This window comes from Callionymus lyra, chromosome 13, assembly GCF_982586985.1.
Source record: "Callionymus lyra chromosome 13, fCalLyr1.hap1.1, whole genome shotgun sequence".
NCBI lineage: Eukaryota > Metazoa > Chordata > Actinopteri > Syngnathiformes > Callionymidae > Callionymus > Callionymus lyra.
This window is the reverse complement of record NC_141830.1, coordinates 13,209,025-13,232,206: the sequence shown is the minus strand read 5'-3', so window position 1 is coordinate 13,232,206 and position 23,182 is coordinate 13,209,025. Positions and strand designations below refer to the sequence as shown.

Sequence of the window (23,182 nt, the reverse complement as noted above, 5' to 3'; positions counted from 1 at the left end):
TTTCACTAAGAGGAGTCTTGTGTCATCAGATCGGTTCTTCCAAACCTCTGGGGTCGACACATATCAGGGGGAAAAAAACTGCCGTAAAAGCAACTTGACAAATCCTGAACAGATAAAAGGGATAAAACTTTCATCGTTATTTTCTTTCCCCATCATGCCTCGCTTCACCACCAACAACCAAAAAACCATTTCAATGTGATTTATTCATCCCAAGGGCGAGGTGGTTATTTTGTTTGTATTATTCATTCCAAACACAGGGAGCGGAAAATGGCCTAAAATATAGGAGTCAGGTCAGGGATCTAGAGGAGAATATGAAAGCAGGGTTTTACTTTGGCTCAAGGGTTTAGTCAGGACGACATAATAACCTTTGCACAGAGAACTTAAAATCACCTTCTTCCCCCCGAGAGTTATCTGCCCCCGAATCATTGTCGCTAATCCTTAAAATGTACTCAGTGCTGACTGAGGTAAGACTTTTCTTTTTAAATTCCCTTCAATGTCACAACCCTATTAAGGCCTGAGAGGAGTTCAATGCAACTTTGGTGTCTTTCCAATGTTTTACCTTCATCTCTTTGATCCATATTCGATATATATATATATATATATTTTTTTATGATTTGCAGTAAAGGAAATAAATTAATGAATAAATGATCTGTTTCGAGGAGGAAAAGAGGAAGATGAAAGAAAAGTTGTATAAAAGTCTTCAGTTCTATGAATAGCCATTGATGTCCAGCTTGAGGTAAAAGCACAACGTATCATTAGAGTCGTGGTATAGTTTGAAGTTTTTAAAGGACTATGAGAAGATAATTAGTAATTTCTATGTATAAAAAGTATACCTTTTGACTGTCTGACCTTTATCTTTTTATATTTGATTAATGTTACTGTACAATAATTTATTATTTAACAGTTTGAAAATTTTGTAAAAAACACCTTTTAACCCCGACTTAAATTCTTAAATTTAAAAAAAAAAATCAGCATAAACATTGTGATTTAATAGAATGCACGTTTAAAATGGCTTTGAGTCTTTTAGACGAAGTGTCTTTGAAATATTTTAAAATAAAAAATATGGTGTACATATTCCTTTGGTTCTAGCACAAACATTCTTTTTTTTTTTTTAACTAATTATTTAAATTGAAGCACTCTAAATATTGTTATATTTATAGTTATTTGTCATAAACCAGGTGTATTATATGTTGATTCTTAAAATAAAATGCAAATCAAATACTGGATAACAATCACAATATTGGTAAAACAAATTTAATCCCAGTTAGATTTTCCCCCCAAAATTTGTTCAACCCTTATACATGTATTTGTTTAACAAGCATCTTTTAAAAAATACACTATTAACTCCTAAAAACAGTGAGAGGCTTCTGTTGATTTGGGCTCCAGATAAAATGAGCATCTGATATTCATGTGATCACAAGTCACAGCTTATGGCAGAAAGGTTTTCTTTTTTAACACCCAAATGTTCCATTTGTTCGACCGAAAGTGTAACCGGCAGCATCGACCAGTTTTTAATGGTCTTGTATTTGTTATACAAGGCTGTGGACGTGCGGCGAGGATCCATTCCAGGCTCTTACATCAGCAAAACCGATGATCAATAAAACGTGTGATCGTCAAGCTGATCTGTGACTGGAAGGCAAACCTGCTGACGTGTTACCGCCGGGGTTATAAGAGGAAAATGACAGCTTATTTCCTAAACTCAGCCACCAGTAGAAAATTAAGAAAAAAAAAAGCTAAAGCCATCACCGCTCCACTGCCACTATGTGGATTTGGGATTATACAGAGCAGAAATTAATCCACACACTGCCAGACAGGAGCGCGGCTGAGTGGAAATGCTGAGTTCCTCTGCAGCGGCTGCCCACACTCAGGCATAAAGGAAATCCTGAGAAGGAAAACCTGCTTCCTAAACAATGTGCGGCTCGACCTGCCGGACTTTCTCCACGGGCTAGAGATGGAAAGTGGACGTGTGACCTTCATCACCAGTCAGGCGGTGAACTATTCACAGTGAGAGGTGTGGTTGTGTAAAGCTGTTTTGAATTGGGAAGTCCCTTTCTTCAGGCTCTCATGTTTTAACCACAAAACACACAAATCATAATGAACCTAGAGCAGGCCCAGGGGCCACACGCGGGCCCTCATGATGTCGGAGTAGAACTGATCAGTGAGAAAAATGCAGGATTATAGTGAAAGATTTGGTGATTATTATTGTATTAACCTTAAATACAGCTTGTTTTAAGTTCTTTCTTTAGGACTATTTTCCTTTATTATTATTATATTTCCCCTTAGAATAAGGTGAATTTATATTGAGATCATATATATTTAATTTTCTATAAAAAATTCTATGGTTGATAAATAAATTAGTGGCACAGTTTATTTGATCTTATATTTCTTTTTCCACTTTTCCCATTTTTGTCTTCTCATTAAATTTGTGCTCTTCGCTCCCACAGTTTTTAATGTGACCCCTGAGAACAATTAGTGACCCATCCCTAACCAAGAGGGTAAAATATGAACATTGTTATAATGATATTTATCAGTATCAGTATAGAAGTAAGACTGTTTACTTGTTATTTCGACCAGTTTTCTCTGAAATCTTGGCCTGTTTTCATAGTTCTGTATGGTCCACAGATTTTTTTTTTTTTTTTTGCGACAAGCCTTTAATTCTTGGTTGCAACTGTGGTGTGAAGTAGAGTTTATGAAAAACAATTATGCCTGCTCCTTGGTCACATGGTTTTAAAGTGGTGGGCAATTAACTTGTATACAATGGCTGTGGGCCATGAAGCAAAAATATAAAAGTATTAAAAACAAGTATTAAATCAAGCCATACAATTATGTTATATTAATGGTATTGTATAGAACCCCCTATTTAAAACATATATAAAAGCACCTTTTTTTATATTCCCTTATAGCTTTTTGCGGTGCAATAAATACAAAAAAATGACAAAAGCAGACGACAATAGTCTAATAACTGAAAAAAGACGTTTTTTTTCTTCGACTTTACATCCGATAATCTGAACTGATTTACTTTACCTGTCCCTCCGCGTGTCCTCAGGGTCCCCGTGTGAGAAGAAGTGCTGACTCCGCCGAAGACGGCCATCCCCTGCCCAACTGGCGCGTGGAAGTTGTTGTAGTTGGGGATGGCTGCGACCCCGAAGTTGGGATAGTGCTGCGGCGTGGGGTCCACCCCGTAACGGTAGGCTGCTGCTGCTGCTCCATGGGAGATGCTGGTGTCCCGGTCATCGGTGAGTTTAGTTGCTTCCTTGTCTTTGCATTGCACACAGCCCATTATCTAAGGTCTGTGGGGGACAAAGTAGGAGCCACAGTTAGCAAAGTCATGCTTTTGTTGACCAAAGAGTCACTGGATATGTACAAATATATTTGCAGGTATTGGTTATTTATTCATATCATCAGTAGCTGATAATTACTAGATAAATGTCCCCTGATGTATGGAAGTAGAACAGCATCATCAAAATATTGAATGGTTAAAAGTAACACTCAAGCATTGAAATACATTTTTAAATAATTAAATTCAACTTGTGAACTTCCTGTGTGAAGTTTGTATCTTCTCCCCGTGTTGCTGGCTTTTACTCGGGGAACTCCGTTTTCCTCCCACAGTCCCAAAACATACAGAGGTAGATTGAGAACTTGGTGGAATCGTGGGTAGGTATGAGTGTGTGCGTGTGAATGGTTGTGTGTGTTTGTGTGCCCTGTGAAAAAAACTGGAGTCCTGTTCAGGGTGTCCCCTGCCTTACGCCCGAAGTAACTGGGACAGGCTTGTGGGTAGGAATTTTGAAAATAAATGAATGGGCATTAAATATATATAAATGTGAAAAATCCTTTTCTTTCAAAAATATTAGATTTCATTAATTAAATCATTAAAAAAACTACACATTTAAGTTTTCAATATACATTATTTAAATCAATTATTGAATGAAAAACAATTTAAATTCCCCAATTATTCAATATTCTAATGACAATGATCTACTTTCATACAGTTGTAACAAGTCCTGATAAGATCACTATTCTGCTGCACGACAAATAACCAATTAGCAATACATGTTAGTGTAGGTTAGTCCAATTATAACTCAACTACCTTATACATAGAATAAAAAAACAGCGGAAGGATCCAAAACATTTTTACTGTTTCCATTCTAACCAACTGTTTTTTTTATTTTATTTTAAGCCTGGAATGCTGAGGCCTTTTCTACACCCTGTTTGGTCCCCGACTGACTCACACAAACAAGGTGTCAACATCCCCCCCCGTGGATCGTCAGGCTGATGGCTGGTGGGGGGGGCAGGGTTGCTGCTGGATGCTGCCGCCTCTATCATGCTGCGGAGCCATCACAGACCGACACTTCACCTGCCTCCCACGTGTCTGGACGCCGCTCAAAACTGTTATGCTCAGAATGTGCTCCAGGAAAAGTGAGAGCAGGAAGTGCTGCTTCCAGCAGATGCATATGAAGACGGTGTTTATGTTAGTGTGATATACGACTGACCCGATATTGGATTCCCACATTCATCTTCAACAAGTAGGATTATTTTTAGGTTATGGCGGTAGAAGACAATTCAGTTCATCACACCATTATAAGGAGTTTAAAAAAAAACAAAAAAAAAAATGCTTCCTCCTGGACTTTGTATTGAGTTATCAAGCAAACTGAAATGGTTTTAACAATTTCCCTTACAGTTGATAAATCATTATAATGAGCAGGAATGACGATTATTTGACAATGTGTTCTGAATGACGTCAAATATGACTATGCTGGTGGACACGCGTGTCAATCAAACGTCCCGTTGCTGCGACAAGATGATCCAATTTAAAAAAAATTATCACTTTAAGTCAGCATTGAGGAAATTTTGGCTTCAAAAGAAATTCAAAATAAAGAAAACATCTTATATCAGTAATTGTGACATCCCTAATAGAGGGAGGCATGCAGGACTCTTGTAATTAATGTAATTTCTACAATTGTGTTTTTTACCAGCCCTTAAAAAAATCAATTAGAAGTTATTAATTAAGTTATTAATTAGAAGTGGGGTTTTTTTTCCCCACAAAACTGTATCGAAATTCTATAGCAGTGTATAGATTTTTGTGGTTTTTAAACCATATACATATAATTTTAATCGTAGTTAATATAGTATCACAATAAAACGTATTCTTTCCACTTTACTGTGATTCGTATCGCCAGATTCTTGCCAATACACAGCCCTATAGAAGACATCATAATGATGCACCAAGAAGACATAAAGTCTGTGTTCTTGTGCCTCCACAACGACAGGGAATCTTTATCCTTTTGGCTTCTGTTCATACTGTCAACAGTAATTAACATACCAGTGTTTCTCCACCGGTAATATAGAACTTATACTTTCACTTCCATTGTCAAGGCCTAAGGAAGTCTTTGTAGATTACTTGATCTCAACCTTGACATGACAGAGCGGTTTTTCCTTCCAGGAAAGTGGCCTCGAACCTCAAACCTTAACTCCCTTGACATCTAGCTCTAGAAAACAAACAACCTGAGTGTGACACTCAACGTCCAACACATTTTTTTGGTTCATGTTCTATTTGAGTTTGGTCCCATATGGTCTGAAACAATTAATTCAATAGTTCAATAAATGACAAAGTGCTTGTGAAAGAATTGAATTCTGCTATTGCTTACACAGGAACTTTCAGAGTCCAAAAGAAATCAAACAAGAGGGTTTTTATCATTGAACACAGAAACTAAAACCAGGTGAAGATTGTTTATCGCGTGCAAGAATGCAATAAATGCAACACGTTATCCTTGTTCCTCAGATTGAATGTTGCCCATCCATCGCAATCTGGCCGTGTGTCAGTAAAGAGATAAATATACCCTCAAAAAACAAACGACTCACTTATCGAGACTTGCTGCCGTGGTGGAGGAATGTTGCCGTTTTTGCACATGGTTTGAATTAAAGTCCTAGATTACAGACTGCACATTGTAAACGTTGGAAAATTAAGTCTATTTATAGCACAGAGGTTTTCCCTCTGAGAGATAAACAGTTAAAAATGGACTCTTTAGTCCATATTATTATGTATACTGTTCTTCCACCAGTTTTATTATATTTGACACAATATAAGGACTTTTTTTAATACAGATAAGTGTCACATTAGGTCACAGTAAGATATTTTTTCGAATTATTTTAATAAGAAAGTATTATTAAACAGTATAACTCTAAATATAACTTATTTAAATAGACGTAAGCTTCTCTGGTTCACTTTTTCTTTCTTTTTGATCCTCAAATCCTAAATTGCAACATATTTTTTTCCTATTTTTTGCGACTAACATACATTTACCGATATAATATACGTTTTTTTTTATCCGTCTTATTTTGAAATTTGGTATTCTGTCAATCAATCAATTGTGCTATAAATTCTCCGTTCCTCGTCTTTTCTTGTATTATCCCCAAGTTAATGCAAGGAGAAGAGGAAGAGCAGAAGCAAATACACAGACTGGAAATAAAAGTAGACTCTTGAAGAGTCTCAAATTGACAAGTGCATTCCTTCTACACCGAGATAATTACTAAACAAGCAGTTGCTGAGAAGAAACTGACATAATGACAGTCAGAAACTATTCTAAGCAGAGCAGACTGACACCAGAGTGATAGCAGAACCCATGGGCCTCCGAGGAACAACGTTGTTAGAGGATTTCTTGTTACCATCATATTCTGAACTGAGTTTTTGAATGAGGTTTTGTGGGAGAATTAATGAGCCCGGCATCATGTTCATCCATCCAATCATAAATTAATGTATAGCTTCTATAAATAAATCAGAGTGACGCCTCTCGCGTGTCCTGGCCGTGCACCTCAAAAGTAAACACGCCATACAAAAACCACAGTCACAAGAAAACTGGCGCTGATAGACATTTTTTCATTCATAGCAAGAAGGTTGCAGGTTCACTTCCTGTTTGGGAGGAGGCAATTTGCGGCCTATCTGTGTGGAATTTGGATTTTCTCCCCTTGTTATGTGGGTTTACTCCGGGCACTCCGGTTTCCTACCTCATTAAAAAAACATACAGAGGTTGATAGGGAACTTAGGAAAATTGTACATAGGTATGAGTGTGTTTTTGTGTGCCCAGCAACAGACTGGTGTCCTGTCCAGGGTGTCCCCCACCTCTCGGCCAAAGAAGCTGGGATAGCTTCCCGCAACCCTTTTTATGGAATAAGTGACAAAAAATGAAAGAATGAATTAAGGAACGCAAAAGCATGTGCAGCAACAAGCCATAGAAGTGAATGATGAAACCTTCCTAAAACCCGACAGAACTATAAAAGACTTAAAAATTATCTCTTCTGTTGTATTATCCAAATTTTCTGAAAGTGTGGAGTAACTCATGTTATTGCCAGACTGATAAATGCAGATTATTATAAAAACCTCCTTGGCAGGGGTACAAATCAAGTACTTTCCTTAATATATTCAGTAGAGTAGGTTCAGAATGTCTAAATGACCTTGACTTTAACCTTTCCTGAAAACAATATGTGAAGAACTGCAATAAAAATAAAGGTTTTAAAATGTAATTAATGAATTTGAAGATGGTGGAATTCCACTTAAAGCTCCTGTAAAGCCACTTTTTTTATTCAACGTTATTCTAAATGAAATGAAGATAAATAATATAAATTCTGACCATGTCTGAGCTCCTGCTGAAAAGACCGACATTATGAAAAGCGTTTCTAAAGACGACATTCAATGCAACCCTTCAATTCATTCCTCAACCAACAAATTGAAAGATTTTCCTGAGATCTTCCTGTGGTTAACCTCAGCCCTTTAGAGACGGCGTCGATGGACGAACATCCCATAGGTGCTACCGCCTTGTATCCAATCAGCCGAAGCCACCTGAACAACACTTCATCAACGGCACACCAACCCCGCCGACCGCCATGAAAGACCTCCAGCCCTGCACATCCTTCACATGAATTATTCACCCGGGATGGCACGTGGACCTGGTGCAGCTTGAGGGTGAACCTCTCCACTCAGCACTCTCGCTTTCTTTGGTTAAAAATCATGCAGTGCTCAATTTCCAACACTAGTATTATAACCGGTAGTCAATATTAGGAACATGATTCTTGTATTATTTTTTTAGTATTATTAGTAGTTAAAGGTTTTTATTGCTTAATAAGATATAATTTGATTTGTATTCATACATTTTAAGGTTTTCCACAAGGACCTATAGCTAGGATGAATCAAAACAAGCCAAGGATTTATGTCAAAAAATACACAACAGATGCAAATAAGAATTATATTCTAAAGATAATTTAAAAACAAGGAGGATGATTGACATGGAATTTCCCCTGGGATTTTCTTCATTACTTTTTCTTAGTTTTAGGTGCTACTTTTTGTGACAAAATTCTCTGGGACTCCAAAGTAATGTGTGTGTTACATGGAAGTATTGCCAGTTTCTCAGTTATTTTTCAAAAGCAAAGAACTGATTGACGAATTGGTGACAGAATCTTAAAGATACATCGACGAATAACTTTCCCTTGATAGACAAATGAGAATTATGTGTTACACTCCATGTTTTAATAGACAATATAAATCGCTACTTGACAATTGCTCTGCGCTGCAGGGCCCTAGACTGCAACTAAATATCTTGCAACCAAATATGCATGTTATTTACACACAGACAGAGATAATTCTCAAACCCTGATTGAATATTTTAAGTGAAATTCCAAATAAAATTGACATATCATCACTGATGACAAATCTTTACTAAAAATGACTGCCAGAAAGTTGGCTCTCAATAGGAAAACATGTGTTTTAAAGTCAGCAGTAAGCGTTGATCTTGGCCTTTATCAGGCAAGTGTGATGGCAAACAGAGATAAATCAGACAATCAGATTACTAAACGACTGGTTCTAATTGAAAATCCTTCATTCGGTAACAGGATTGCAGAGTTGACATTTGCTGGATTGATGCCCAGAGGCCTGTTTAATCAAGTTTAACATTATAACAGATTGTGTCCGTTAGAACAGATTCTAACGGCTAGTATCAGCTAAAGAGACAAAAAACAAAATAGAGACAAGCCATCATTCTTAAACTGTTTATGTGGAGCAATTTAAAACATGAGATTCAGCCAGTTTCAAATAATCAATGAATAAGTTTCATGCAAGAGTCCAGATGTTAGCACGGGTCCTTCAAGACTGAACACCAGCTACATATTGCCCTATGTCCTCTTAAGTTTCAGACTTTTTAAACTACTTTAGAATTATAAACCTAACCTAACCTAAACCTGTTTAGCTGGTCACAGAGGAGAACTTTACCTGGCCTGAGAGATTGAATGTTGTTACTCTAAGATTGGCCTGACTTTTTTTTTCTTTTCAGTCGAGGATCGACTAAACTGTCTGTAAACGGACTTAAGAATCTGATATGATATTGTGTCTAATCTCTGGTTACTTACTTCAAAATCAGTTTTCCTCCTCTAGGGGTGTGAAACTCGATCAATATCTTTGATATCATCATTCATCTTTATTCAACAGCACTATATAGATGTGTTTTTTTTTTGTTGTTTTTTGGCAAAAAACTTGCTTGATTTATATATATTTTGGGGGCTTTCAGACATTATGTTCTCCTGGCTACAGGAACAATGAAATTGTCAGATGCGAGATGACTGAGGACGAGAGGATACAATCGACTTCAGCAACTTTAAGAGCCGATGTTGGGACATATTTTGGTTTCAAAACAAATGTTAGACCGGTAACAACTTTGTCAAGAGGCATGCGGAATATAAATTCTGCCACACCAGAGTCAAGTACTCGGGAATGACTTAGGATATATCTATGGAGTCTCTGTATGATTGTTAACATTGTATGTTACTTATCTGAAAAAACTGGAATCTTGATAAGTCATCAGCATAAATATGTGTCTACCTTGATCTTGAGCCAACCGTCTGGCTCAAGATCTCTTTCTAGACACAGTCTGTTTTCGTGCCGTCAAACTACTGAAGAGAAAGTGCTGGAAACAAGCAGAGTTTGCTGAGCACCTGCCTGGAATAACTGGATGTTTGCCACTCAGCTGACGGATGAGCCAGTAATGAAGCATAAAGTGGCCGATGCCAAAGTATGACATCACACAATGAGTTAATGCTGTGGTATGGCAGTCTCAGAGAGAGCAGTGCTGACTGTTGAGTGAAATCCTCCTATTATCGAACACAAGATTTATGTACTTAACACAGTGGAGTATGTTCTCAGAGGATTTTCAAGACTTAAAATTATCATTGTGGCAGTAATACCAGATGATACAGTCATTCTTTTTTTGCCCATCAAAACACAAAATGCAATATATAGTAAAAATAAATATGTGCACTATCTATGTACCAACTAAGTTTTGTCTAAATATTCAGTTTACATTCCCTGAAGAATTGTATAAACCAAACCTAATGGTATTTCTCTTTTCTCAGTCATCCATAAGTCAATTCACAATATCCTTTTCTTGTCTAAACATTTTTTACAGTGAAGAATTGCAGACAACGAATACATTTTGCCAGAAACGTTTTAAGAATACAATAAATAACTAAATCAACAAAGTTTAGAGCCGATTCCTGCTGTTACCATCGTTCTATTTAACTAACCTGACGCATGCACTGTGGGATTTTTGTGTCGTCAACATCAACCAACTCATTGCTCCAGGCGCAGTGTATACTCAAAGCTGGTGCAGGAACCTTTCAGTTACAGCCGGCATATTGGATATCGGATTGAGTCGGAATTGGCACCTAAAGAAAAGGGAACCATTCCAAGGGAATATGACAATTCTACAGGGCACACCTAATGATTTGTCAGTAGTGTACTTATGTGCCGCGGCAGAGTGGTTGGGAATCACTGGTTTATCTCTATAAAAAGACCCGAGACAAAAGGCAATGGTTTTGTGCACAAAAAGTACCCCATTACTTCGTTGCACAGAGCACGTAATTCCATCGTCACAGACGACCCCGAATTCATCCGCAGCATGGATCGACGCCACAAACTCGTGAAGAACAAAACAGACACTGGCCTCACCAAGAGTTGGAGCAGTCAGAGGTCATAGGCCCGAGCGTATGCGATTAGCGAGGCTATGCAGTTTCTCAGAGCGCGGCATTAATGCCTGGCCTTGGCCTGCCCTGCGTGCTGTCACACCAGATTATAGTGCTTGTCAACAGGGTCGCTCTTTTCATGCAAGCTTGGCATTTAGACATGAGAGTGGGGTTGATGCCAGGTCGTAGTCTGAGGTCGCAACGTTATAAAAGTTTCTCTTAATAGTTTCAAAAAGATGATTTGTCTGAAAAAATGTTCATGATCCATGAGAGCTTATCCCTCAGGGTCCTTGTCGAGATCATCTGCTCGGCACTTATCCTTGTGCAGTCTTGCAGGGCTATATGCATGTAACCTTGGAGGTAACTTTATCGATAAAATGAAGAGAAGGTTAGATACAACTCAAGGGTTTCTGGCCTGCAGGACAGATGGATGGATGTTCCTTTGAGGAGCTCTTGGGAAAGTTTCTTTAGGAAAGTAGCATTTCTGGAAAATCATCAGCCCAAAACACAACATAGCTGCAAGAAAGAGTAGAAACTCTTTCTGTACCAAGAGTAGATGTAGAGCGTGGTGCAGAATGAAGGAGTGAAAGGAATGGTGAGAGAAACTGGCAAACACTGAAAGAAGATTAAAAATGGAACCATCATTGAGAACATTCATCAATGAGGACACCAAGGAAGGCAATGTTCCCTTTGAGCAGTCCTGACAAGTGTGATATTTTCCTGTAAGCTGGTGAGGTCTACGCCAATAAGGGTTACGCATTTGTTCACAGATGGAAAAAATGCTCTCTCACATGCATTAAATATATTCTTGGCAGTCAACTCTAGCGCCATCAATTCCTGCTTTAATTATTCATAAAAACACAGGCACAGTGTGTGGGAGGGGTTACGCCAACTCTTAGAACCAGGTTATCTACAGCGATGGTCCTCAACCTCTTCTGCACCACGGTTCAATAACAGCAAAAAATTAAATATTACGACCAGCTAAACTTAATGGTAAGTATCATCTCGATGAGTCAGCAGTAAATCTGGCCTGGTTTCTCTGCCACAAGATGATCCCAAAGAGTTTGTTATTCTTTTCTTCACTACTTATTATATAGATAAATTGACAGAAAACGGTCTTGACATGTCAAATATCGAATACTACTTTGGAGAAAGTCACGTCTTTTTCTTCAGAATACGACACCCTGGCCTGGCCTGGACCACTGATATGCAGCATGACAATGGAAGATTCAGATAAGATAGACCCAGAAGCATATTTATACGATTTAGGAAAATATTTTTAAATGAAGGAAATAATAGGGATCTATAGGGAGCTAGTATGTACAATACAGAAATATAAAGAATTGGAAAAGCACAGTCAAATTTGGGACAAGATGATAACGATAAAGAAAAGATGAATAAACAAACAAAAATCTAGGATTTAAAATGGACTTTAAAATATATTTGAACTTTGATTTATACTTCTAAAATTGCAATCCTAATGCAGGACTGTAAGAAGTAGTACATCAGAACACAAAAAGCAGCCATTGATGTTGTTACACTGACCTCAGCCAACGCAATGAGCATTTCAAGTTTTTCTTTTTCAACTTTTACCGAGTTGGTATGAGCAGTATTTGAAGGATAATGAAACCATATTGTGATCTCTGTCACACTGCTTTACTTCCTCAAGCCATTGTGTTTTGTTGCTTTCGATGACATTAAACAACCCTGACACAAGTACGCCACATAAGGCCCCGCCAAGTTTCCTATGATTGACAGGATTACAATCGACGCTCTATTTATTATGGAGAGGGACATGTGGATATAAGCAGAGCTTTTTTATTGTTATGTTGTTCACATGCACTGTAGTTTTGAAGCATTACTTCAGCTTTATACAGACATATCTGTGCTGTCAACTTGAGAAAAGCCCCTTAATACTCAAATTGAGTTGTCTTCTTTTTAGTTTTATTCCATTATTTTACACTTGAAAATCATGTGTAAAATTATATATTTTTTCATTTACTTTTCTTGGCTATCCCCCTGTTTTACGAGGGTTAAACGATTGCTTCACTTCATCTGCAAATATAGTTTAAGTTGCAGCAGAAGACGGTTTGGTATATACGACGGCAGGAAGTGGTGAACGACGCCCTTGATGAAGTTTCAACTTGCATCTGTAAGAACAAAACAAGCTGCAGGGTTTTTAAGATTCCGTTATAGGACTCACTTCTTCCATTCGCATGTGGGCAGTTTCGCTGACAATGTGTCTTTCTCTAGCTGAACGTTCACTATAAATAGGGCCTGGATACTTCCCCCCCTTCTTTGAGACTGACTCAAATGTAACTGGGCTAGAGTCACACGGGGCCATGGTTTGAGTAGGTACTAGGACACGTATCATGTTCTTGTCGTCCCTCATTCTCCTCCAAGGTTCCATCCTTCTTTGAACTGCTGTCCTCAAATCAAACGGTGATGTTTTTCTCGTCACGACACATACATGTTTTATCAGCCACATGTAGACTTCACTCTGAACTCCAGATGAGCCACAGCTTCTTGACGCGACAGCAGTTTCCTTTTTGGAAACTTCAGTTCAGAAAAAACATGATACAGAAAAAAAACAGTGTTGGTTATTCAAGATTACACATATATATGTTTCTGCACTTCCCAATACAACTCATAAATATGTGAAGACATTTATTTTTGAATGTTACAGTATATAGTTGAACATCCATGTTAAAAACATGGAACCACATCAAGACCTCCTGTAAAAGACTCTCACTTCCTGTCAGAGCAGGAAGTAGCAGACCATAGAGGTACCACAGGTCTTCTTTTGCGTCAGCTGCCACAGAGCTTTATATTATTATTGGGGAAGCACAATAAATAAAATGATTGGAATGATGAAACAGAAAATCAGGTAACAAAGGCCGAAAACCAAAACTCAGGAAGCACCGATTATGCTTATTATTGGTATGATTCCAACTGTGTGTCTTTACCTCACGAATACTTTTGCATTGCAATTGTTTCAAACAATAGTTCAATAAGAGAATGATTTATTTGATTCTCAGAAATTTCAACAATGCACAATTAAAAAAAAAAATGACATTAAAAAAAATTTATTTGTCAAACTAAACCACACCCAGGGCTCATGTACAAGCCCATAATAGACTGCCCTGCTGAAAGCTTTTCCCTCATAAAACGTGCAAGTAAAACTGTATTTTGACATTCATGTGTAGGATTATGACGACAAATTGCATATAGCACAACAGCTTGTCTATTGCCTGACACATGGGTATGTTTCGAGGACTTTTATTATTAAAAGAACATACAAAAATAAACAATTTGTATCTAATTTTAAATAATAATACTTAATAATTAACAATAATTGACACATGAATTATCAAAAATTAACAATAAAGAGAAAAATGTAATCATCATAGTTGTAAGAATAATTCAAGTGTATTGTGCTGAAACACCAAAACAATATTTTTGTGAAATTAATGCAAAAGTAATACAAAGTTAGTTAGTAGCAGTAATTTATTACAATTAATGTCTGTTTTATTGTAATTTAACTGATTCCTGAATTGAGAGTGGTGAGTAATAAATAATATATTACCATTTTGAGGTAGCTTTGCCAACGCTACACGTATGAAAACCGCCGGTCTATCCATGCCATCCAAACCACGGTGAAACTCCCTGCTGTGGTTGCTAGGTTACCACATTCCTGAGAACAGTGAGCACTATCGGTCCACGCTCCGCCATCACAACCAGGCTGGTGGCGAAAGGAGGAAATGACACAGTAGCCAGGGTGAGTCAAGAGCTGTGAAAATAATGGGAGTGAGTGTGACATCACTTCATCTGTCCACACGGGTTCACACGTGCCCTGAAAGCAAAGGCACATCTGTTGTTTTTGTGTGTCAGTGTGTGACAGACTCCAGACACACAGGCCACTGAGGAGTGTGTATTTCAGGTGTGTGACTATCTGTACCAGTGTGTTTCTGAATGGTCTGGAAGATTTGATGCTGGTCATGCATGTTTATAAGGTTTTAAAGTTAGACCATTTTAAAGCACAAGGTAACATGATTTGTGGTCTATAGTTTGTAAAATTGTAGTTTTAATCTTGGCTCTTTGGAGGGGGTATGCACTGTCTCAGTGCTCTCCCAGTGCTATCAATCTATCTTACTGATTCTGAGGAAATGATGTTACTCCCTCCTGGATTAGTGGATGACCTGTTTACATCCTCCATCACGGCTGCTTTCACTGTATGAGAGAGATTAACAAACTGATGTTCTCGATAGTATCGATGTCAGCGTGTCAGGTCGTGCCCTACATTCTGTTCCCCAACGTTTTCTAATGATTTCCTAACTAGTGTGCACAGATGATTCCTTTTTTTTATGTCTGCGCAGAATTGGGATGTTTATTCATGGTTCATTCATATATCTATAACTGGAAATATATCGTGATATTATTTATATTATTATAATCATAGTTTTTAAAGCCTAAAAGACCACAAAAGACAATCGTTCTTTACTTATTTACTATTAAGTACCATGCAAATATAAATGTATATATAGATGTCCTTCAGCCTCTAGATGGCAGCAGCCATTACATCCTCCGCAGCTCCAGAACAATGTGATCTTGAAAAACCCAGAGAGGACTGAGGATGAGAGGATACAGTTGACACCAGCAGCTTTTGGTGCATATTTAGATTTCAAAACAAATGAAAGCAGTTACAACTTTGTCAAGAGTTATGCAGGTCTGTAAATTCTGCAACACCAAATATATTGTTGTTACTGCAGTATCTCAATGTATCATATCTTTTCCCCTGTATTGCCAGATTCTTGCCAATACAGACCCCTAGTTTGGGTTCACGGCTAAGGGGTAAACTAGATCTGGAAGCGAGTGGTGATCGGTCCTCTTAACACTAGCAGGATGATAAAAAAAGGGCTTAAGCAAGAACTTTGCCAATTTAAGAAACATGAAAGTCTCTGATCCCTTTCGACTTACACTAGAGGGGTAGTTGTGATGAAGGAGGTAGGGGTTGAAATTGAAAAAAGTCAGCTGAATTATATGAGAAAAGAGGAAGTGTAAAATCAAAGCTATTTCCGTTTGGGTTTATTGTTGAAAAGTGTCCTAAGGAGAACCGACCGTCCAAGTTTACTGCTGTGTTAATATCAAGATGACTGGTTAGAGTCCCTATGGGTGTCCGTCCTGCTCCACACGTCAGTGGCTGTAAATCGTGCGCGCAGCCGTCAAAACACCGAAGTTGAAACGACTGTAATTCCTAAAGGGCTGCTCATTAAGCCGCCGGCTAAGTCCGCCGGGACCCGGGTCGGCATATGGCCACAAACCCCTCGCCGCATCCTGTTGCCTTATCCCCTCATTATAATGAAACTGCTCCAACATGTGGAGGACTGGTGGAAAATGTGATTATCGACTGTACAAGACACCATGCTGTATCAACAACGTGTAGACAACCACAGCTGAGACCAAGAGAGTGATGCTGATGAAGACATGTAAAAAAGGAGGTTTGAATCATGTAATAAAATGAAACTAAATATGTTACAATTACTGTTGTATTTTATTAAGCACATTTTTCCAAACCTTTTTTTATATTCACATTAATATTTTTGAGGAGCAATAAATACTCAAGAAGCAGAAGACAAAAGTCCTAAAACAAAAAACCCTATAATAATATTTAGAGACTAGAAATTAATAGAAGAAATAAAAGACGAAAAATAAAATCGTAGTTATTTATATTTTTGGCCTCATGAGGGCCACATAAATACAGTCAAAGGGCTGCACTAAACATCTTCTATATTCAAATCTTCATTATAAGTGCATTGGGGGAATAAAACCAGAAGATGTGACGGTTCAGCTATTGATGAGAAGGCTGTCTAACCTCTCAAAAGGATGGGCAGTAAGTGAACAAAACAACAAGAAAGAGATCCACCTGCTGTTGCTTCACCCGTGTGACTCCACACCTCCGCTTTTTACAACAGCAAAGTAAAAGTCTGTGTTCAACGTTTTCCCCTTTCAGCCGTATGGTGCTCAATATACTTGCATTAAAAAAACTACAAAGATTTTTTTTTTTAATTAACTACAGCTTTTAGTTGTTGTATTTATTTTGTTTTCTGCTCTGATTAAAGCTTAAACACTCAGTTTTCAATTTTAAATGGTAAAAAACACTGGTCTACACAAATACAAAAACTACCACTAACACTAATTAAAAACGCCTTCAAATAAATAGGGAATCCATTTTTTCTGGTTTTAATCATTTTAATCTAAAGCACTTTTGTCACTAAAGATAAAGAAGAGAAAGAAATGGGGCAAATCTGGCCAAAAGAAAAAGGAAAATTACCGACTTTGTGCTACACAAAAAATGACTTTTGCTGTTGTTTTCATGACTTGACTTTCATTTTTTAAATTAAATATTCATGTCTTCTTTTCCATTGAGTTGATCAATATATTTCACTATTTTCAGATGTATCTGATCGATATCAACAACACGATGTGTTCAAAAGAAGCTAGCAGTTGTATACAAATAATCTCACTTGATTTACATTACGGTATATATAATGCACATTATAACTGATGAGTTGAATAAAGTGGAAGATGCAGATGCACTGCAAGGTGTTCGTGTTCAAGGTTTCATTATGACAAACTAACACTTACAGATATCATTATGACATCACATCCTCTGTGAGAACACCCATCTTTGCAACTATATAACTGAGGATGCATTTACAAATAAAGCCAGCACATGTGTCAATATAATGGCTTGCAGCTTAACTACGTTCAGTAGCAGCACCCACACTCTGCAACCATATCATTAGGGGGAGCGAAGAGCCCTCCAAAAAAGCCACAGTTTGAGCACGACGCTAACTTTTCAGGGGAGCCCAGGATGGCGCCCTCATTACGATGAAGATAACATGCAGGGAGGAGGCGGTGGTGGAGAGGCTGAATTATGTGCTGTCGCACTGCAATGAGACCAAAAGGCAAACACAAGAACGTGTTTGTCTCGTGACTGTGAATAGAATATTAATCCCCGGAATAATCACCAGCAGAGGCTCATAGAAAGGCTGCAGGAGAACAGGAGTGTGAAGCTATCGAAGTGGAATCAGTGACTCCTTCTTCTAGCGGCCTACAATGGCATCCACCCAGACTGTGACCTGCCTTCCTACAGCAGAGGATGACTTACTTCCACGCTGAAAAGCTTCTTGTTCATCCCGGAGAGGCAAACCACGTGAGCAAGACGCTGCATCTTAAAGAGCTGAGTCATGTGGTAAAGTGTGATTCGACTCCTTCACGAGCTGTAATTTACAAATATAAAAGAACCACGCAGGAAAGTGGAGCATGCGTAATGAAATAGTAACACAGCTGCGATGAAGGCAACTTACTGAATGCAAATGTTCAGCAGTTTAGTAGAAAAGCCTTGTGTTTAGGGGAAGTCCACTGAAAAGTATTTTCCTCAATAGCTGTGTGCCAGCTGCAAAGCTATTTGTATTCAAGGAAGGCAGATTTGGGACTAACCATATAGTGCCTGAAAGTCCCTGTATTCTATCACCACTACTTCTACTCCACGAACATATAATTAAACATGGATTATCATTTACACACGTTTATTTTTATAATATCAATTTTTGTAATACCATATATTTATGAATTTAAATTCCTGACTTTTGTGCAAGATTATTTGTTAAATTACCATTAAATTAATAATAATAATAATTCATTTTAGTTCTAAGGCGCCTTTCAAAAAACACAAGGACACCATACAGACAGATTATAAAACAACCGTTGTTTTTTTTTTTTAAAGGAACTACTACAATACAGTGAAGTATAAAAGCCAGAGTTTTAAAAGTTGAGCCTTTAGGCGAGTTTTAAAAACAGTCAGTGTGTTAATGTTGCAAATGTCCGGTGAGAGGGAGGTCCAGAACAGGGGGCAAATCGGATAAAATTCTATAAACTCAATAAAATGATAAAAAAACGATAAACAAGTTTGACGGCCTGAGTTGATTCTTCAGTATGATGATATGATTGATATGAGTTAGTTTCAAGCCGGTTTAACACTTTGTCTAGTAAACATACTGGCACTATAACAAAGCAGGATAAAGCTAACTACATCTGAGATTAACTTTTTAATCTGTTTTCTTTTTCACTTCTACCTGGCAAGAGTTTTATTGTTAACAAATAAGTTATTGTAATACTTTGTCAGTGTGAACCTTTTTGTACGTTTCTTTCTTTGAAAGCTTCCCTTGTGGTCCCTCAGTAGTGAGTAATTAGACAGTATTTCCTGTGATTTTATTGACCCAACTTCTCATTTGTTTATCATCCCCTGCAGGCTGAACTTAGTAGTAGGTAATTTACTTTATTTCTTTGTCTTTATGATCACAGCTGGACATAAACAGAGATGAAAGAAACATTTTTTTCAAAGCAACCAACACTTGAATTTATACAATTCCAATGGGATTACTGAGCCAGAAGGGAGAATTCGAAGAAATGTGAAAGCGTGCTGAAGGGATATGAACAGTGATACACACAGCTGCTAGTTGTGAAGAACACATCTGATGTCAGGCTCTTTAACCCAACGGTAGCATTGCATTGCAAACATTCTTCACTAGCAAATTACTCGTCTTCTTTCATCAGCATGAAGTCAGAAACTAGAAAAGCCCATAATCCAGCGACTCATTTTCGAGCGAGTAGTTTTTTTTAGGCTTGACAACACTTATATTTCATCACCTTTTCATCAGCCATATTTCCAAACGATGTTATAAAGCTTATATGCGATATTCATATCGAAAACATGTGCGATAATTTATAATTTCTTATTGTATAAATCAAGCCTTTATTAAATGCGCACTTTGACCAATCAGTGTTCCGTTCTTTAAAGTTGTCAATTTGTACTTCTATGTCTCGTTGTCGTTTACGTCTCGGTCTGTCTGTGAGTTGTGCAGCGCAGCTTGCTAGACTCGGTTGCTATGGCAACACGTCTTGCCGGCACATTGACTTGTCGTGGCTCAGTATATACAGGGAAGTAAGTCTAACTTATGAGCGCTACTCAAACACGAGTGATCGAGTCACTCACCTCTTTCAACCCTCTTTGCTATATATTTTACGTACTTTTCATCTCGTCTCAGTTTTTTGTTTTTATATGATCAGGAAACTTCCAAACAAGTGTAAACCTGTCCGTCTTCGCTGTATGCTAATTAGCTTAGTTGCGTCAGGTCATTTATAAACTGTTATGTGTGCGTGTACAAGGAAGTGGAATTTATTATTGATTTGGTGATATCGTGACGCGCCGGCGGCTCCTCTCTGTTGTCAGTTTTGCCGCAAACCGATACAAGTCCCGCGGGACTAAGTGATATTTTTCTCCGATCATTTCGTCAACTAAAGGGTAATATCGCATTGTTTTCTTTCTCTAAACCCCTGGAACTACCCTACAGCACTCGCACTTTCCTGCGGCTGCACATGCATTAATATCGATATCGCACTTTAAGACACCAATATTGAATATCGCACATATTTCCAATATCGTGCATCCCTACATGAGACAAATACTGCATTTATAATCTGCATGTAAGAGAGCAGTGAACGTATCATGTGTAGCAACCTCGTGTGAATTCATCCACAGGTGTGTTTGTGCTCATAAATGTGAGAGTAAACACAAGTCCACAGGAGCGTGAGCCGTCGTACCTCTTGTTTTCAGCGTATCAGGATCTTTATTTCCTCCACATTGCTTTGTGTGTCGCCCAAACAGAAGCCCTGCTGGGACAGAGAGAGTCATTCAATTATTCAACCGTGCCGTTCAATAAAACATGAATTTCAACCACTTGTGCCACACGCTTTCTCAAAAAAGTATATTGTTGCAGATCTGTCCAGTGATTTTGCTTTTCAGGCTGAAAATAAATTATATAGTTCTCTGTATTTATACTCAATTTGTTTGTTAGCCGTTTAGCTTAGCTGTAGGTTACAGAGAAGATGGTATTTCCTGAATATCAAGAGGAGAATATATAAAGATATATAAAGAAGATATAGGATGAGGACAAGTGGACGGAGAAGAAGAACAAGAAAGATTAAAACAAAACAAGGATTATGAGGATGAATAGAAGAAGAAAAAGAAGACGCATTACATTTGTATTTTAAAGATTGACAGTTGTAGTTAAACTCCTCACCTCAGCTTTATTCAACAAGCTGAGTCCCTGTCATTGTCCATAAATAAGGTTATTATTTGATCAGGGGTTGGAAACATACACAGATGGATAGACTACATGACTTTTAATATACAATATCTTTCGATCATAAGACCTATTGAAACTCCACAGCCCGGATCCACTGCACAGCAGCTGCCACACACCATCTTCAAAGTTGTTACTGTGAAAGACATGGAAATTACTTCTGGACCATTTGGGGAGAAGGTTGATGATGGGTTTAGCTTCATGCTGAGTTCAGGCGTGTTCAGCTTCCCTCCATTAAATAAGGCCACCCCTGCCAAAATCTTGGATCCCATTAGCTTCTGATTTGACATCAAAACCTCCCTTACTAGTTTTAATTCACGTGTCACAATGACTTACCTAGGTTTGACTCTGCCAGCTCTTGTGAGGTATCTAGGGCATATTAAATATTACATAACCTCAACACTTACTTTAACTTATATTAAAGCTGAAACGATGCTCTGAACACAAACTGTATCCATTTTGCCACTAAGACACTATTAAAAACGACGTATTTCCATTTAAACCTGCTTTGGTGAATTTGTTATTCCAAAGGAATGTCACAACTTGCTGACTTCAAAGGATTAATCGCAAAAGGGAGCAAATAGAAAAGAGAAAGGGGAATTTGGGGTAAAATTGGGCTCAATTGTACACATATTTGCTTATTATTTATTATACATAGGGATGTGTATTGGAAAGAATGTTGGCAAAAAGATACATATCACAATACCATGGCACGATACACGATAGGATATTGCAGTACTGTAGGAACAAGGATATATTCGTAGTATTGTCTGAGTACTTGACTCTTTTTTCTTTACAGACTACATGACTGCTCACAAAGTCTTAACTGCTCTCATTTGTTTTAAAAAACAAAATATGTCCAAACAACAGCTTTAAGAACTTCTGGAGTCGACTGTATCCTCTCATCCTCAGTCATCTCCTGGATATTGCGGGATGAAATTTTTATTTTAGCTGCGGAAGACGTAATGACTGCTTTCATCTATCGGCCAGAAGTTTAATTGCAACAAAAAAATGGCCAAACTATGTGAATATTTGCTGTAGACAAAAAAATCAGAAAACATCATGGAGAATAGGGGATACAGATTTATTAAAATATAAACCAAAAATTAAATACAGCAAAATAAATATACTATAAAAAAAAGTGTATACATTTTCTCATACTCCTATATACTGTATCATATATATAAGCCGCAGAGAGGAAGTGATTCTCAAGGTCGGTTGTAAAAACTGCTTCTCTACGTTACAGCTGGTCCACTTTAGGAATTGAGCCATTAAAAGTGTGTCTCCGAATACTTTCGCTGACCCGTTCCAACGTTTGATTTAGGTCTGTTTTAGCATCAGTAAATTGCCTCTTGGCCGCCCTACATGTCTGCTTCCGTCTCAGTCTCTTCACGCCAGACGACGAGCGTCGAGGCGACAGACTTGCAGCAGGCTGAGCTCTTAGTGTTTGAAGCTCGCACCCGCAGGAAGAGTCGATCCCTGTTTTTTTTTTTTTTTTTTATCGCTGGGCTTCACAATAAAAAGTAATGGCTCAAGGGCTCCGGGGTAAAGTCATTCAAGGCTGACACATGACCGGAAGAAGCACAAACGCGCTCAGTGTTCTAGCTGCTGCGAGGACAGATGAGTGGGCTGGTGGGCCGGCCAGACGCTCAGCAGGGTCCGCACAGGCCAGACACGGAGCTGTCAGACGGGGACAGTGGGCGACGAGGCCGGAGCACCGTGTGAATAAAGAGCAGCCAGGAATCAAGAAAACAAAACAAGGCTTTACGTCTTTTTGCTCTCAAAGGAATATCGTTGATCCGGGGGCAACGCTTTGAAACAACAAATACCACCCACACTTCCAGATATGCACTTAAATGTAATGCATACGATGATTTTTGAATAAATAAAAAGTAAAATGAATATAAGTATTGCAATGTGACTGGTAGTTTTTATTTTCTAGATCCATTAAAAGGTTACCATATGTATAGTTA

The 23,182-nt window shown here is 38.0% G+C and overlaps 1 protein-coding gene across 4 annotated transcripts in view; it reads right to left on the bottom strand.

Annotated features, from left to right (window-relative positions):
* The window catches only part of fynb (FYN proto-oncogene, Src family tyrosine kinase b), a 49,249-nt gene that overhangs the window by 17,179 nt on the left and 8,888 nt on the right, over positions 1-23,182 (bottom strand). For 3 of the 4 annotated variants that reach the window (XM_087806543.1, XM_087806539.1, XM_087806542.1), the window contains exons 2-3: positions 20,668-20,736; positions 3,025-3,290 (exon numbers count right to left, since the gene is read on the bottom strand). In XM_087806543.1, the coding sequence (XP_087662669.1) occupies positions 3,025-3,280 (256 nt within the window). In that variant the 5' untranslated portion in view covers positions 3,281-3,290; positions 20,668-20,736. Of the gene's footprint in view, positions 1-3,024; positions 3,291-20,667; positions 20,740-23,182 lie in introns of all 4 variants that reach the window. The other variant, XM_087806541.1, reaches the window with a different exon arrangement.